General features: G+C 31.1%; 1 protein-coding gene across 1 annotated transcript in view; it reads right to left on the bottom strand.

Moving 5' to 3' along the window:
* The window catches only part of LOC111711734 (visual system homeobox 2), an 18,105-nt gene extending 1,405 nt beyond the window's left edge, over positions 1–16,700 (bottom strand). Inside the window, exons 1-5 of the mRNA XM_023486159.1 lie at positions 16,251–16,700; positions 13,968–14,154; positions 5,389–5,483; positions 4,789–4,884; positions 1,445–1,619 (exon numbers count right to left, since the gene is read on the bottom strand). Of these exons, the coding sequence (XP_023341927.1) occupies positions 1,445–1,619; positions 4,789–4,884; positions 5,389–5,483; positions 13,968–14,154; positions 16,251–16,481 (784 nt within the window). The 5' untranslated portion in view covers positions 16,482–16,700. The remainder of the gene's footprint in view (positions 1–1,444; positions 1,620–4,788; positions 4,885–5,388; positions 5,484–13,967; positions 14,155–16,250) is intronic.
* Between the last annotated feature and the right edge of the window lie 428 nt (positions 16,701–17,128).

Here is a 17,128-nt window from a genome sequence, read left to right as displayed (position 1 = left end):
AAAGAATGAAAGGATCCCCTGGCCCCCTCCTCCTTTCTTTGCGAAAAGATTGAGAAATAGATAAATATATAAAATGAGTCCGAGGAGATAGAATTATGAAAAGATTCGGAAGAAAATCAAATTATCTTGAAAATTTGACAGTCAGACAGATGTAGAGTGATATTTGAAAATATGTATCTTTATATAGATAGATAGATAGATAGTTAGATATATTTATTTATAGTTAAATACGTACACACGTACATATACAGATATAAGATGAAAAGTTTCTAGGTTGGACACAACCATCCAACATCTGTATATACAAGGTAACCCACAAAGAATGAGACTGTATAGACGACCTAAAACTCTCAAAATATGACGATTTCTAGGTTAAATTAAATCTTACGCATTGAATAAAGTGCTTTTTTAAGGGCTTTTAAAATGATAAGGCAGAGAGTGAAACCTGTTCACAGTACATAGTATACAGTATAACTACTGCAGTTTAATGCAATACGATAACATGTATATATATACATAGCATACAGTATAACAACTGCAGTTTATTGCAATACGATAACATGTGTATATATATACATAGCATACAGTATAACTATTAACTACTGTAGTTTAATGCAATACGATAACATGTGTATATATATACATAGTATACAGTATAACTACTGCAGTTTAATGCAATACGATAATATGTATATATATACATAGCATACAGTATAACTACTGTAGTTTAATGCAATACGATAACATGTATATATATATACATAGTATACAGTATAACTACTGCAGTTTAATGCAATACGATAACATGTATATATATATACATAGTATACAGTATAACTACTGCAGTTTAATGCAATACGATAACATGTATATATATATACATAGTATACGGTATAACTACTGCAGTTTAATGNAGAGGAGGGTGGAAGGGTGTGTGGAGAGACAAGGAAAGGGGAGGGGCTGGTTTGTACTGAATCAACAAAAATAATATTATATAAACGTTAGAAAAATGTAAGTTTAATTTGATTATTGTGTTCCTTCCACAACAACCTCTGTTTAAGATGTTAAACTGAAATATCTGGTCAAAGATGAAGAATGATATATCTTTGTTTTTCTAGCTTAAAATTTAATTAGTTTCAATCGTGCATTTTTATTTAAGTGACTTGTGGATTTATGCTTTCGAAAAAAAGAAGGAAATTGTCAAAATTTTAACACTTTAAAGGATGAAAGGATGAAAGGATGAAAGGATGAATAAATGAATAAATGAATAAATGAATAAATGAAAGGATGAAAGGATGAAAGGATAAAAGGATGAAAGGATGAAAGGATGTAAGGATGTAAGGATGAAAGGATGAAAGAATGAAAGGATGAAAGGATGAAAGGATGAAGGGATTAATGAATGAATGAATGAAAGGATGAATAAATGAATGAATGAATGGTCTACCTAGTAACCAGGGTGCTACGCATTCATCTACTTCTGCTGATTTAAGAATAGTATCCGGTAGAGGAAGAGAGTGTCGAACCATTGCTCCGTAGAGTCCATACTCAGCCATTATACTCCCCCGTCCCCACGTCTTAGATGTTTTACGCTCCTTAGCTCGACGGTTTTGGAACCAGACCTATAGATATATCAAGTTTAAATAAAGGGACAGACCTATAGATATATCAAGTTTAAATAAAGGGACAGACCTATAGATATATCAAGTTTAAATAAAGGGACAGACCTATAGATATATCAAGTTTAAATAAAGGGACAGACCTTTAGATATATCAAGTTTAAATAAAGGGACAGACCTATAGATATATCAAGTTTAAATAAAGGGACAGACCTATAGATATTTCAAGTTTAAATAAAGGGACAGACCTATAGATATATCAAGTTTAAATAAAGGGACAGACCTATAGATATATCAAGTTTAAATAAAGGGACTGTCTTCGTAATTTTACCCGTAAATAAGCATTTATTAATGTTATCAATAATCAAAACTGTATTTCCACAAGCCAAAACAAAACATACTTGTCAGACTTTCTGATTTAAGGAAGTTCAAAACAAGGTAATAAGGCAAGGAAAGTTCATTTCTGTAGCGCATACTCTGCGTACATATTGAAACCAGTTCTCTCTGGGCTGTGGTTGTAAACAAGAATAGATGCATCAGTGTTTGTTTAGTATCCGAGGCGGACAAAAGCATTCAATTTTAATAATTTTGATAATTCATATAATAGTTTCCTATGACCAGAATATTTCATTGATTTATTATGTGAAAGATGGATCCCATGTCAGGTTGTAACATCCGTCTTGTATTTACTTTACAGTCCAGAGACAGTACACTGCATTATTTAAAATTCGTACACCTCTGAAATAACACTATAGTTCTTTGGCTAAGAATATGATTACATGCAGTACACGATATACTTCATGAAATACAGTAGTCAACATTATTATGCAAGGCAAGAAAAAGTTCCGTTCTAAGGAAGTAAGTTTATTTGGCAGTACGTTCACGACATACATTACAAATATAATGACCCCACTACGGTGTCCCCATAAACATGGGAATTAAGAGACGCCTTGAAAATCGTCTTCGATTTCTAAAAGTTAATAAATTACATAAAGTGTATCGAAATAAATAGTGTACGTCTTATGTGCTTTATAAAATGTTGTCTGCTTTCTTTGTTTCTTTTAAATTGACGGAAATACTTAACATTTGAACAGTTTTGCTGAGTTTTTAATAAATCACAATCTGGTCAGATTTCTTAATATCTCCGTCAATTTTGAAAGTGCAGAAATGGCAAACCTCATTTTGGAATTCCCAAGACTAGCTGTTAAAATTACTAACTGTTTGAACTTAAATACTACTAAAATTATGTTCACGTGATAATACATTACGGAAGAAAAACGATATAAAAGTCGTCACTTAATTCCCATGTTTATTGGGACACCCTGTACCTTAGAACTGAGCATAAAAGATGGAAATTTACGAATCACAACGGTACCCTTTATAAACTTTTAGTCTGTGAAAAAAAATGAATGTGTTATCCTTGTTTTTAAGATATTACCATTGAAAACTTTCACAGTTTTTACTTTTCGGATTTTTGCAGAAGGAACAAAATAGGAAATAAAAGAATTCATATCTTTTCAAGACAAAAAAAACACCGACAATATTTTCTTCCCTTAATGTATAAGGGGCTGAAGGGTATCATTTTAATTTAATACCTCTTAAAAAATAATTTTTGGATTTTTACCATTTAAAAATACTAGAAATTCAGGGCGCTTTGTGCCCTTCTTTCTAGGCTTTCTCTTTGTACAGTATAAAACAAAAACAAAAAAGTTTGCGGATTTCATAATATTTTTTTGCGCATTTTCAAAATTTTTCAAAATAAAAAACTTTTAAACAGAAATATTTAAAACTTTGATCATTCATAAACCTTCCCTAGGGTCACGTGAGGTCCCACAAAAAATTTGGGCCAGATCGGTTCAGCCGTTTTGACGTTTATTGGATACAAACAAACAGACAAACAAACAGACAAGCCAAATTTATATATAGATTTTCTAGTACCAAAATAAACTCTTCATCTTTTTGTACAATATATAATAAAATCAAAAAAAGTTTTTGGATTGAATGATATTTTTTCGCGCATTTTCGAAATTTTACCAAATCAAAACTGTTAGACTCAAATTTGAGTAATTTTAAGCATCCATAAACCTTCCCTGGGGTAATGTGAGGTCCCGGTCGGTTCAAACGTTTTGACGTTTATTGGATACAAACAGAAAATCAAACACACAGCTAGACAAGCAAACTACAATTATCTAGACTAGATATATATATCATAGTGAGATCCTGAAATATATTAAAATATTTTACTTTGAAGCTGTATATATGTTATTTAAAGAAATCTCCAAATTAGTATCCTGCATGAAGAATGCATGAAACATAATGTTTATACAATAAAAACTCAAATCATGTGTTGAATACTGTTTTACTTAAATATAAATATATATATATATATATATATATATATAAATAAATATATAAACATCAAGCATATGTATATTAATGTTATGGATATAATAATTTGATTACAGAGATATAATAAAGGGTTAATATTAAACCAGAATTTTTACCATTTTCTATCGGCAAACAATATATTTATATATATATATCTATATATAAATTTGGCTTGTCTGTCTGATTGTTTGTCTGTTTGTTTGTATACAAAAAACGTCAAAACGTCTAAACCGATCGGGCCCAAATTTTTTGTGGGATATTTAGGGACCCCAGGGAAGATTTATGAATGATCAAAGTTTTAAATATTTGTCTCCATCAAAATTCGATCTTCATTAAATTTTTTAAAATTTTGAAAATCCACGAAATTTTTTGTGAAAAAACAGTCTTCTAGCTGGCTAAATTTGTATTTTAGTTTTAGAATGAAACACTAAATTGTTTAATAGAAATAAATCCAAATATTTGCATTCGATTGAACGATAAAATTATTTTTAAATTAAATTTTGTACAGTGTACGGACTAATTATCGTATAATTGTCTAATTAGATATGTGGCAAAGTATATGGAAAATTTTAAACTAATAGAACTGTTACATATTTAAAAATGTTCTTAGAACGGAATTTTTGTGTGGGTTTTGTTAATTTTGAACGCTAAATCTCGGTATCCAATGTGGACACTTTTAAATAATCCCCTGATTTCAAGGGATATTTCTCTTAAAATAATTGAAACGAAGTGCTCACCTGGGACAATAAAGTAGTATACTAGGGATATAACATATATTATTAACCTGTATCCGGTCCTCTGGTAGATCAGTCTTTAAGCTGAGCATCTCCCGAGCATAAACATCAGGATAATGCGCATCTTTAAATGCCTTTTCAAGCTCCTTAACAAATTAAAGAAATTCAAGGTAAAGCTAATTTTACTTAATTAAAATCAATTTTCCCCCAAAATTTTGCAATTATATACAGGGTAAATCTAAAAGGATGAGATGTTTCAAAGACGACTGAAAACTTATATTATCTTTGATTCTTTCTTTAGATTTTCTCTTTTTCTATATTCGAGGCAAAAGTCCAAATTAAATCTTTTATCTCGTAAATTAAATTCTTATCTTTATGTGTTTCTGTTTGTTTGTGTCCTAAAACATTTTATCGTTACGTTGCATGCTATTTAGCAATATAAGAAATGGTGCATCCAAAAGAAAATTTAATTCAAACCTTTTTTTCATGAATCAGCAATGAAAACAGATAATTATGCGAAATCTGAAACTTTATGATTAAACGCGAATAAAAAATTATGACTGAGATGAAAAATACATGCTGTTACCTCTATGGTTTTATGATTAAATGAAAATAAAAATATGGCGTAGCTGAAAAATGCATGTTGTTACCTCTAACTGATAAGAAGTAAATATAGTTCTATGTCGTCTCTTCTTTTTCTTCTTTTTCCCCAGGACCCCACCACACAGGGGGGATTTCTCAAGATCTAGAATTAGAAATTGCTTAATTCACTCCTGTATGCCGAGTCCATTAGCGCCTGATCCAATCAGGGTTTAGTCATGTGTTTATTGTTTATTCTGAACCAATAGAAATAGTATGGCGGTAACATCTATCTTTCTATCTATCTCATTATCCAATCAGAGTTATGAATCCTTCTATAGGCGCTATCAGTAAATGGAATTATTTACTTCTACTGAAACTATAGTTTATTGGTTTATTTAAATAAGTTTTAAAAACATAATAACTAATTTTTGCATAATGGCGAATGTTTTTTATCAGCTAAATCTTCTACATAGAACCAGACTGCTATGAAAAGTTGCATCTGTTGTTAAGACCGGGTCTATATACGTACTTCAAAGCTTACTTACGTATTCTTTTTTTTGGCCCTATAACATGTAAATTTTAAAACTTTAAAGCTTTTCGTTTTAGCTTTAGCATTTCAGAAAGTAGTTTGAACAATTCCAAACTATTTTTGCTCGGTTCTCTACTGCACCTAGATTCAGCCTGCCTATAAAAAGTCTCATCAACTTTTAAGAATGGGTCGACTTTAAAGTGTCGCAACGCCTTGGGCTTTGATGTTACCTCAATAACTTAAGTAAACTTTTGTAAACATGTGAATTTCAAAACTTTAAAGTTTTTCTTTTTAGCTTTAGCGTTTCAAAAAGTAGTTTGACAATTCCAAACAATTTGTGCCTTTCTCTTTTTACTGTTGCATCAATATTCAATAATCAAAAATATTTTTTATTTAAGAGTATTTCAAGATTTTAACAAGTCCCCGTATACCATTTATAAAGTAAAATGTGAGATATTATAGTTATTATCATTTATTTTTAATCAATTCGCTTTGAAAACTGATCCGATTTAATAATAATTCAAAAATTGATAAAAAAAAAAATCATTTGACATCGTTCATGCACTTTCCCTTAATTTTATTTGTCTAAATCCTGTTTCTTGAAAATTAATTTCCTTCTTACTAAATTACAGCTTTAATGTGAAAAAGGATAATTCCCCGCTTAATTAAATAATCCAGCTCCCTAGTTTAAGCGATAAATCCTCCAGATATGGCGGAAACAAAATGGCGGCGAGAAAATGGCGGCATCTCAGCGGCACAGTGGACCGGGCTAATGGGAGCGCCGACAAATTTGTTCAAAATGGACAAAATGGTGTTTAGGGAACGGGGAATTGGTTTTAGCAAAAGTGGAAATTAGATTAAACATTTAGAGAACATTTATTCGTCTGGTTTTGAACATTTGTTGCAAAAATCAATTATTTTTGGTCGGAATACATTTTCTGATGATAAAAATGATGATATGTGTACACTGCATGGGAAAAATTAACCGATTTATTATTTTTTCATTAACAAAATCTCTCATATAATTCATAATTTGAACTATTTAACCATTAAAACATGGAGTTATTCATGAAATTCAAGTCATATCTGCTGGAAAAGATCTCAAAAATATTCTATTTTCTCGAACTTGCAATGTCTCACCCCTCTTACACTCCCCCCAAAAGTCCCCGTTGAACGAGCATTTATTTCATTCTGTGCCCCCCNAAGAAATATTTATACATGAGATATTAAAACAGATATATATACGAGATATTGAGAAAGATACATATGTGAGATATTAAGAAATATTTATATATGAGATATTAAAACATATATATATACGAGATATTGAGAAAGATATATATGTGAGATATTAAGAAATATTTATATATGAGATATTAAAACAGATATATATACGAGATATTAAGAAATATTTATATATGAGATTTTAAAACAGATATATGTATATACGAGATATTGAGAAAGATATATATGTGAGATATTAAGAAAGATATGTATATATGTAAGATATTCAGAGAGATAAATATATGAGATATTGAGAAAGATATATTTATGAGATATTAAAAAAAGATATATATGTGAAATAATGAGAAAGATATATATGTGAGATTTTAAGAAAGATGTACATGTGAGATATTGAGAAAGATGTATATGTGAGATATTGAAAAAGATATATATGTGAGATATTGAGAAAGAAATGTATGTGAGATATTGAGATAGATATATATGTGAGATATAATAAAATATATATATATGTAAGATTTTGAGAAAGCTTTGTATGTGAGATATTAAGAAAGATATAGATGTGAGATATTGAGAAAGGTACATATATATATTAGATATTGAGAAAGATAGATATGTGAGTTGTTGAGAAAGATATATATGTAAGATATTAAGAAAGATATATTTTCTTTATTTAAACCAAGAACACAAATTTATACAAAAATAAATTGGAAATCAAAAAACATGGAACTCAGCTCTGTTATTTATTTTGTTACTCCCCGGGCACCCATGGGTTACCTCAAAAATGTTAGTCCATTCCGGTCAGCCGTTTGGCCAGCTTTAAGCTAACATATAAATATATATGTATTATACATGAGCGAAGAGCTTTATTATATAGAAGATTTAGCCAACTATAAAAGTTATTTATCAGCATAGACTTTAATGCATCGCAATGGCTTTAGCTTCAGCTATATATCACCAACTGAATTATCCTTTTTTAAGTAGGTATATATATACATTCTTAAACTGCAAACTGCTTGTTTCTAGCTTAAGTTAAGATTAAAAGGAGTAATTGGTAAAATACTATTTGGTTTCTGCGTGATAACGTTAACATCTTTGTCAGCAGTATTTTAATAATATATTGATTAAGTAATTTATTATTGTTCAGACAACTATGAAAATTATGAACCAATATTCAAGACCGGGTGGAATTTTAATTGGCCTTGGGATTGACCTTAATATATACATTTCTAAAAGTCTACTTTTTGTAGCACTGTACCAGTCCATATTAATTTTCAAACCTTGCGTTTTCGATAAAAAATTCTTTTTTCCTTTTTTTAATCCATCTCTTTCTATTTTAACATTTTTTACGTTAAGTAATTAAAATATACTCTTCTGAAAATGTGAATATTCATTTTTTTACGAAATCAAATTTTGAGTTTTGTTTATTCTTGATGGATAACTTTTTCTTTCTTTTTTTAAATTTATGAAAATATCAAATAGATTTGAAAACGGAACCAATTAATTAAAATGTGAATGATATCTTATTCTATGTATTTTCAATGTTAATTTTTATAGTGAACATTTACTTTTAGAGGGAGAGACCGGCTAGATATGGTAGTTGAGCTAAGAGTTCAGTTTTATCGAATTTTTAGGATTCATTTGATGCCAATGAGACCTTTTTCCGGTGTAAAACTGCTGATATAAGAGAGCAGAATCGATCTTTAAAATTCTCCATTTTGGAGAATACATTTTGAGAATCATTATTTTTTAATTATTTAATTCTACAGTAAACTAGCTAGATGTTCAGGTACATATTTCACAATAGAAATGTTTGAATAAATCAATGTTAGAATCAATTATTTCTTTATCATCATTATATTGAATTTCTCATTTTTCATAAATGTCTTCGCAGATTTCATCAAATCATTCATTTATCAGTCTTCATGAATTTGTTCGCAGATTTCTTCAAAAATTGTCTTTTCAATAAAAAATTCCAGGAAATCTACGGAAAATATTTATGAGCAATGAGACAGAAACCAATAACCGAACAAGATTTTTGATGATGAGTGTTAATTTTTATTTCTCAACCTAGGTTCCTAAACAACTAATCAGTTTACTGTAGAATTTTATTACATTTTTCGTCGTCGTTCTTGAATGGTTTAAAAAACCAAATCTCAAAATCATCTTTCCCGATTATTTTTGGAAATTGAACTTGCGTTCTTGCTGAACAATTATGCATCGTTAAAACATCTCTTGGGCCTCAAATGAACCCTAAAAATTCCTCTACAATACTGCACTTTCAGCTCAACTACCAGGTCTAGTCTCAACCTTTAAAAACAATAGCAAATTTACAGGGTGACTCAAACGTTGTACACCCTGTACCTAGTGTACACCCTGTACCTAGTTTACACCCTGTACCTAGTGTACACCCTGTACCTAGTGTACACCCTGTACCTAGTGTACGCCCTGTACCTAGTGTACACCCTGTACCTAGTGTACACCCTGTATCTGGTGTACACCCTGTATCTAGTGTACACCCTGTACCTAGTGTACACCCTGTACCTAGTGTACACCCTGTACCTAGTGTACACCCTGTACCTAGTGTACACCCTGTATCCCCCTCCCCTCATATCATAGCAATCAAAATATGCAAATCTATATTTTACTTGATTTAGAAATCAGCATATTTGTATTTTTCTAAAAATATGTCATGTTACATCTAGAGATGGGCGCGTTATTTTTATTTAAAAATTTACATTCGGTTCGTTTAGGGCCGGGTAAGGTTGGGTTTCCCAAAAAAAATTTAAATATAACAATTAGAAATATCTTTTATTAAACAATAAAATTTGTTCGAATGAACTTGATCGTTTAAGAACTGTCAGACTAAAAAAGCACAAACGAATGTTAACAATTTTAAATTTTAAAACTCTCGCTTTTAAAATGCTCCGAACGAACAATTCCATTTGTTCATTATTTTTTTTCTAAACGACAACATTGTTCAAGAATTTTTTTGTTCGTTTAATGACCGAATTTAAAGAATTTGAGCGGCGGCTCAAATTCTTTAAATTCCATCTAAGGAAAATTTCCTTTGTTTACAAAAACGATGCCCATCTCTAGAAAAACATCTAATTTTCTTGAAAACTTGATGAAGACAAAATTGAAAATTAAATGAGTTGGAGCACGAAAACTCAGAAAAAAAAAATAAAAAAGTTTAGAGTAGTTTTTTTACAGTTTTAGGCCTAAGCTTATTTAATTTAAATAATAAAGCTATTCGCTCATATATATATTTAATATATATATATTAAATTAGCTGTAGCTGGCAAAACCGCTGGACCGAATTGGATGACATTTTTTGAGGGAACCCAATAGTGTAAATAGTCTTAAAAACAAATTTTCTTCTCCCTAAATCTAATTTTTTTCTTCCACGGGCATCGAATTGGGCATAAGAGGCTCAACATGTACTTTATGGGTCCCTCTGTACCGTGCATGTACTTCATGGGTCCCTCTGTACTGTGTATGTACTTCATGGGTCCCTCTGTACTGTGCATGTACTTCATGGGTCCCTCTGTACTGTGCATGTACTTCATGGGTCCCTCTGTACTGTGCATGTACTTTATGGGTCCCTCTGTACCTTGCATGTACTTCATGGGTCCCTCTGTACCGTGCATGTACTTCATGGGTCCCTCTGTACCGTGCATGTACTTCATGGGTCCCTCTGTACCGTGCATGTACTTCATGGGTCCCTCTGTACCGTGCATGTACTTCATGGGTCCCTCTGTACCGTGCATGTACTTCATGGGTCCCTCTGTACCGTGCATGTACTTCATGGGTCCCTCTGTACCGTGCATGTACTTCATGGGTCCCTCTGTACCGTGCATGTACTTCATGGGTCCCTCTGTACCGTGCATGTACTTCATGGGTCCCTCTGTACCGTGCATGTACTTCATGGGTCCCTCTGTACCNTTAAATTAAAAACATTTAAAATTTATTAAAAAATAAGACATTTTTACAATTTGACATTATTTTTCACCCCACTAAATTTCCTCTTTTAAATAAAGGATCTTCTGTTAGTTTTAAATGTTATTATTTTTATGGTTTTTATAGAAATGATGAGGAACAAAAATATTTGTGTTATTAGACTATTTAATAAAAACTAAAAATATTTTATTTTTAAAATATATAATTTATCGTCTCTGCAATCTATGTAGCCTGTCAAATTATATATTACTCGGCTTTTAGGGCGCTTCGCGTCCATCTTCTATCTTCTCTTTGTACAATAAAAAAAACAATAACAGAAAAAGTTCGCGGAGTTAATAATATTTTTTGGCACATTATTGAAATTTAACTAATATAAAAAAATTTGGACACACATTTTTGTAGTTTTGAGCATCCATAAACATTCCCTGGGGTCATGTGATGTCCCACACAAAATTTGATATCGGCTCAGCCGTTTTGACGTTTATTGGACACAAACGAACAGATAAACAGACAAACGCCAAGACAAGCAAAGTATATAAACTATATATATAGATAAAGGACTGCAGATAATACCTTAATAATATTATTGAATATTTTATTCACAATATTCCTGTAATATCCCTGTAATTTAACTAAACTATTTCATTCAATAAAATAAAATTGTAGTTAACGTAAATATCAATTAAAGTTGACAATACACCATATACCGTAGTTTCAAATATTAATTTTTCAAAGGTTTAAAGGGACTGTCGGCGTAATTTCAAGTGACCCTCCAGTTTAAAAAAGTGTGGCGTGCGTGATTCACAATGGTACCCTTTAAACACTTAATAACTAAAGGATGAATCAAATATTCTTATTTTTACCCAAAACTTGATTATGTTTGCTTAATGTGCCTCTTATAAACAGTCTAATCAAGTTTTAAGACAGGGTCGACTTTGAAGTGTTGCAACGCTCTGGGCTTAGATTTACCACTCTAACTCAGCTTTTCTTTAGACCTTTACATGTACATTTTAGCACTATAAAGCACTTGATGTTAGCTTTGTTTTTGAGAAGTAATTGGCAAAATTCTCATAGACTTTTGCTTGAGAGCGTGAGACCTTGAAATCACAGTGACTTGGGGCCGGATTTATTGGGAATCGGAAACATATTTAAAGGGAGTATTCGCGAAAAATGAAAGGGGGTAAAGGCTTAATGCGAAAAATAGCGCTTTGATCGCTACTAATCTTACTTCTATCTGCTGCCTTTATTAGGAGAAAATTATTAAAACTCACACCGAAGAACGCAGCGTCCATACAAATTGAGAAAGATGCAACATTCAACACGGATCGTAAACAAATCAATTTAATTCCAAACAAATCATTTTTGGCAAAATTCGCATAGACTTTTGCTTGAGAGCGTGAGACCTTGAAATCACAGTGACTTGGGGCCGGATTTATTGGGAATCGGAAACATATTTAATGGGAGTGTTCGCGAAAAATGAAAGGGGGTAAAGGCTTAATGCGAAAAATAGCGCTTTTGATCGCTACTAATCTTACTTCTATCTGCTGCCTCTATTAGGAGAAAATTGTTAAAACTCACACCGAAGAACGCAGCGTCCATACAAATTGAGAAAGATGCAACATTCAACACGGATCGTTAACAAATCAATTTAATTCCAAACAAATCATTTAGATATTACAAACAATAGTCATCGAATATTTTTCGACGCATTCGTAAATAGTTGATATTTCATAATATTTTGTATTTTTCATGATCTGAGAGTTACATTTGTAAACATTTATTGTTTTGAGGATTTTTGATAATGAAAATTACGTTTTCATATTTTTCAGGAATGTTCGAAAATCCAACGCCAGCGAAAATTATTTTTAAAAAAAAATCAAAAATATTATGAAATATTAACTTTATACGAATGCGTCGAAAAATAATCGATGACTACTGTTTGTTATATCTGAATGATTTGTTTAGAATTAAATTGATTTGTTTACGATCCGAGTTGAATGTTGCATCTTTCCGAATTTGTATGGACGCTGCGTTCTTCGGTGTGAGTCGTTTTAAACACTTTTCTCCCTATAGACGCAACAGATATAAGTAAGATTAGTAGCGATCAAAAGCGCTTTTTTATCGCATAATGCTTATACCCCCTTTTATTTTTCGCGAACACTCCCTTTAAGAAAAATTATTTTGGGAACCGATTAAATCTTTATTTCGATTATCTATAAATACTCGATATTCAAATTATTAAATTTATTTTGAAAATTAAATATTTCCTTGATTATGGGAAATGTTGAAATTTTATAACTACGGAGAAACGCCTTCTATTCTTTAATTCTATTCTACTATTATCAATCTTTCCTCCCTTCTTCACTATTCATACCGTAGTCATGCCACAATTACCCCTCCCCCCTTCCTCCTTATTCTGTCCTCCTTCCCCTCACCCTGTCTCTCCTTCCCCTTTNTCCACCTTCCTCCCTCTCCTACCCCCTCTTCTCTCTTTTTACCCCGCCCTCCCTCTCCTACCCTCTCTTCTCTCTTCTTACCCCGACCTCCTCTCCTACCCTCTCGTTGTCGCAGAAACTAGACTTAGAAATTAAAAAAGACATTTAAAGAAATATTTACAAACACTAACTTAACTTTAACAAAACAAATTATTCTTCGAAAAAATCCTTAATTTTGATTTGTATTTTTATTACTGCTATAAGCAAACTGAACACAAATTGAGCATGAATGGTAAAGTTCAGAAGAATTTCATTCAAATAAAAAAAAATGTTGTTGCCAAAAAAAATAATATCGACTCTTTTCTTTGATATTTTCATTTAGACTAAGCACGCGTTTAAAATGTTTACATGCAAATTTAATAAATTGTAAAATTATAATTTTTGATAATTTTTTATTTATTTTTTACTTTTTTACACTTACCGGAGGAGCAGGCATCCCCTCCTCTCTGCAAGGAATCCATGTAAAGCATATTCATGTTCATCGTATGCATCGGATTCTGGGCAGGTACTCCGCCCATACCAGCCATTCCGCCCATCCCAGCCATCCCGCCCATCATACCGCCCATCCCAGGGAAGAACTGAGAGTTGAAGTACATTCTAGATGCTGCCTGTATCATGCCGGGCATTTGTTTGGCTTTTTTTAAAACATAAAAACTTAAAGGCAAAAAAATAAATTTCAAGTAAGCGGGTTGCATTGGACACACAATATTTATTGTATGTCATTGGATCATTGGGTATTATTAATTGTGAACAAGTTTTTGCCGGGATTTGTATTTTTTCTAGTTTGTTCGGTGTGAAAAAAAAAATTTCATTTTGATCGAAAACAAACTATAAAAAGTAAAAAACCTGGCAAAAACTTTTCACACGCAAGATACCCAATACAATAACATAAAAAGTTTTATTCTATTTTATTCTATTTATTTAACTAAATCTAATTAAACTAAATGTTTAGACCTAATTAAACTAAATGTTCAGACCTAATTAAACCAAATGTTTAGACCTAATTAAACTAAATGTTCAGGCCTAATTAAACAAAATGTTCAGACCTAATTAAACCGAATGTTTAGACCTAATTCAACTAAATGTTCAGACCTAATTGAACTAATGTATAGACCTAATTAAACTAAATGTTTAGACCTAATTAAACTAAATGTTCAGACCTAATTAAACCTAATGTTTAGACCTAATTAACTAAATGTTCAGACCTAATTAAACTAAATGTTTAGGCATAATTAAACTAATTGTTTATATTTAATTAAACTGAATAATTATACCTAATTGAACTAAATGTTCAGACCTAATTTAACTAAATGTTCAGACCTAATTAAACTGAATGTTTAGACCTAATTAAACTAAATGTTTAGACCTAATTGAACTAAATGTTGAGATCTAATTAAATTAAATGTTTAGACCTAATTAAACTAAATGTTTAACCTAATTAATCTAAATGTTTACACCTAATCAAACTAAATGTTTAGACCTAGCTAATTAAACTAGATATTTAGGCCTTATTAAACTAAACGTTTAGACCTAATTAAACTAAATGCTGAGAGCTAATTAAACAAAATGTTTAGACTTAATTAAACTAGATGTTTGAGTCCAATTAACTGAATGTTTAGACTTAATTTATCTTAATGTTTAGACCTAATTAAACTAAATGGTTATACCTAATTAAACTAAATGTTTAAACCTAATTAAAATAAATGTTTACACCTAATTAAACTAAATGTTTAGACCTAATTAAAATAAATGTTTATACCTAATTAAACTAAATGTTTGCATCTAATTAAACTAAATGTTTATACCTAATTAAACTAAATGTTTGCATCTAATTAAACTAAATGTTTATACCTAATTAAACTATATGTTTAGACTTAATTAAACTAAATGTTTAAACCTAATCAAACCAAATATTTAGACCTAATTAACCTCAATGTTTAGAACTAATTAAACTAAATGTTTACACCTAATTAAACTAAATGTTTATACCTAATTAAACTTTATGTTTAGACTTAATTAAACTAAATGTTTAAACCCAATCAAACCAAATGTTGAGACCTAATTAATATTAATGTTTAGACCTAATTAAACTAAATGTTTAATCTAATAAATCTAAATGTTTAGACCTAATCAAACTAATGTTTAGACCTAGCTAAACTAAATGCTGAGAGCTAATTAAACTAAATGTTTAGACCTAATTTAACTAAATGCTTAGACCTAATTAAACTAAATGTTTAGACCTAATTTATCTTCATGTTTAGACCTAATTAAACTAAATGTTTAAACCTAATTAAAATAAATGTTTACACCTAATTAAACTAAATGTTTATACCTAATTAAACTATATGTTTAGACTTAATTAAACTAAATGTTTAGACCTAATCAAACCAAATGTTTAGACCTAGTTAACCTCAATATTTAGATCTAATTAAACTAAATGTTCAGACCAAATTAAACTTAATGTTTAGGTCTAGTTAAACTAAATGTTTAGACCTTATTAAACTAAATGTTTAGAACTAATTAGCTTATACGTTCAGATTCAGACCTAATTAAAATATAGAACACAAATAATTGGTGTTTGCTTGTTAATTTTAATTGAAAAAAATATTGTCTAGTTATTTCTAGTTAATGATGAATGAATTCTCAGACATTTTTTAATTTTTTATATAACTTAACATTTAACGGAAAAAAATGCATGGCATGCCTGAGAGAGAGAGAATTGATCAGCCATACTTGAAGGATGCAGCATGCCAGAGCTGCGAGGGGTGTACCCTGAAAATGGGGGCACAACCTCCTGCGCCCCAGAACCCCCTTTCATTCCCATTTCTGGCTCTCCTGAGTTTGTGAGCCCTAAAAGTTCCTGAATGGCAAACGGAGTTTTGGGTATTGTTGAAGTTTGCTGTAATGTCTGAATTCTTTCTTCTGTTTGCAACATTTTGAAAAAATATAATTTTCTTCACTGGATAAATCTTGTAAGTAGGGATGGAATGTGGACCCTGAGGCTTAGTTGGGTATTTAGCTCAAGCTTAGAGTATTAGCTAGAGGAGCTATAATACGTTAATACGTATTTCAATACCACTAGTCAACTAATTCTACCAATTTCCCCCTCAACACAATACTAGTTAGTGACTTCGCGTCTATCCTACTCAAAATTGGCCACTCGTCCCTATTGGGTGAAAATCCGCGAGTTTGTGGCCCGGACCGGACGCTGCCGACACGCGGCCACTTTGCTCCGCAGTCTGGCTCGTTCCGACGTATTTACAGTTCCTTGGCTTTACCTTCCCGGCCACTTACCCCTCCGGCCCAGTCCGACACAAAAGTTTGGCAAAATCAGCTATTAGTAGCTCTACCATTACAGGCGGGCGGACCGGGTCAACGAAATTGGCCAGTAGCCAATCCGAGGAAGAGATTAGCCGTTGGGAGAGGTATTCAGACAAAAATTGACCAATGAGAGACAAGGAATGTAAAGAATGGAAAATGATAAAGTAAGAAGTTAAGTATGGAATGTATGCCTAAATTATACTTAACATACCCCACCTTCAATAATCCTTTATACAAACACTAGTAACTCAACATATACTT

The sequence above is a fragment of the Eurytemora carolleeae genome, unplaced genomic scaffold (assembly GCF_000591075.1).
Source record: "Eurytemora carolleeae unplaced genomic scaffold, Eaff_2.0 scaffold870, whole genome shotgun sequence".
NCBI lineage: Eukaryota > Metazoa > Arthropoda > Copepoda > Calanoida > Temoridae > Eurytemora > Eurytemora carolleeae.
This window is presented reverse-complemented; position numbering and strand designations above follow the sequence as displayed.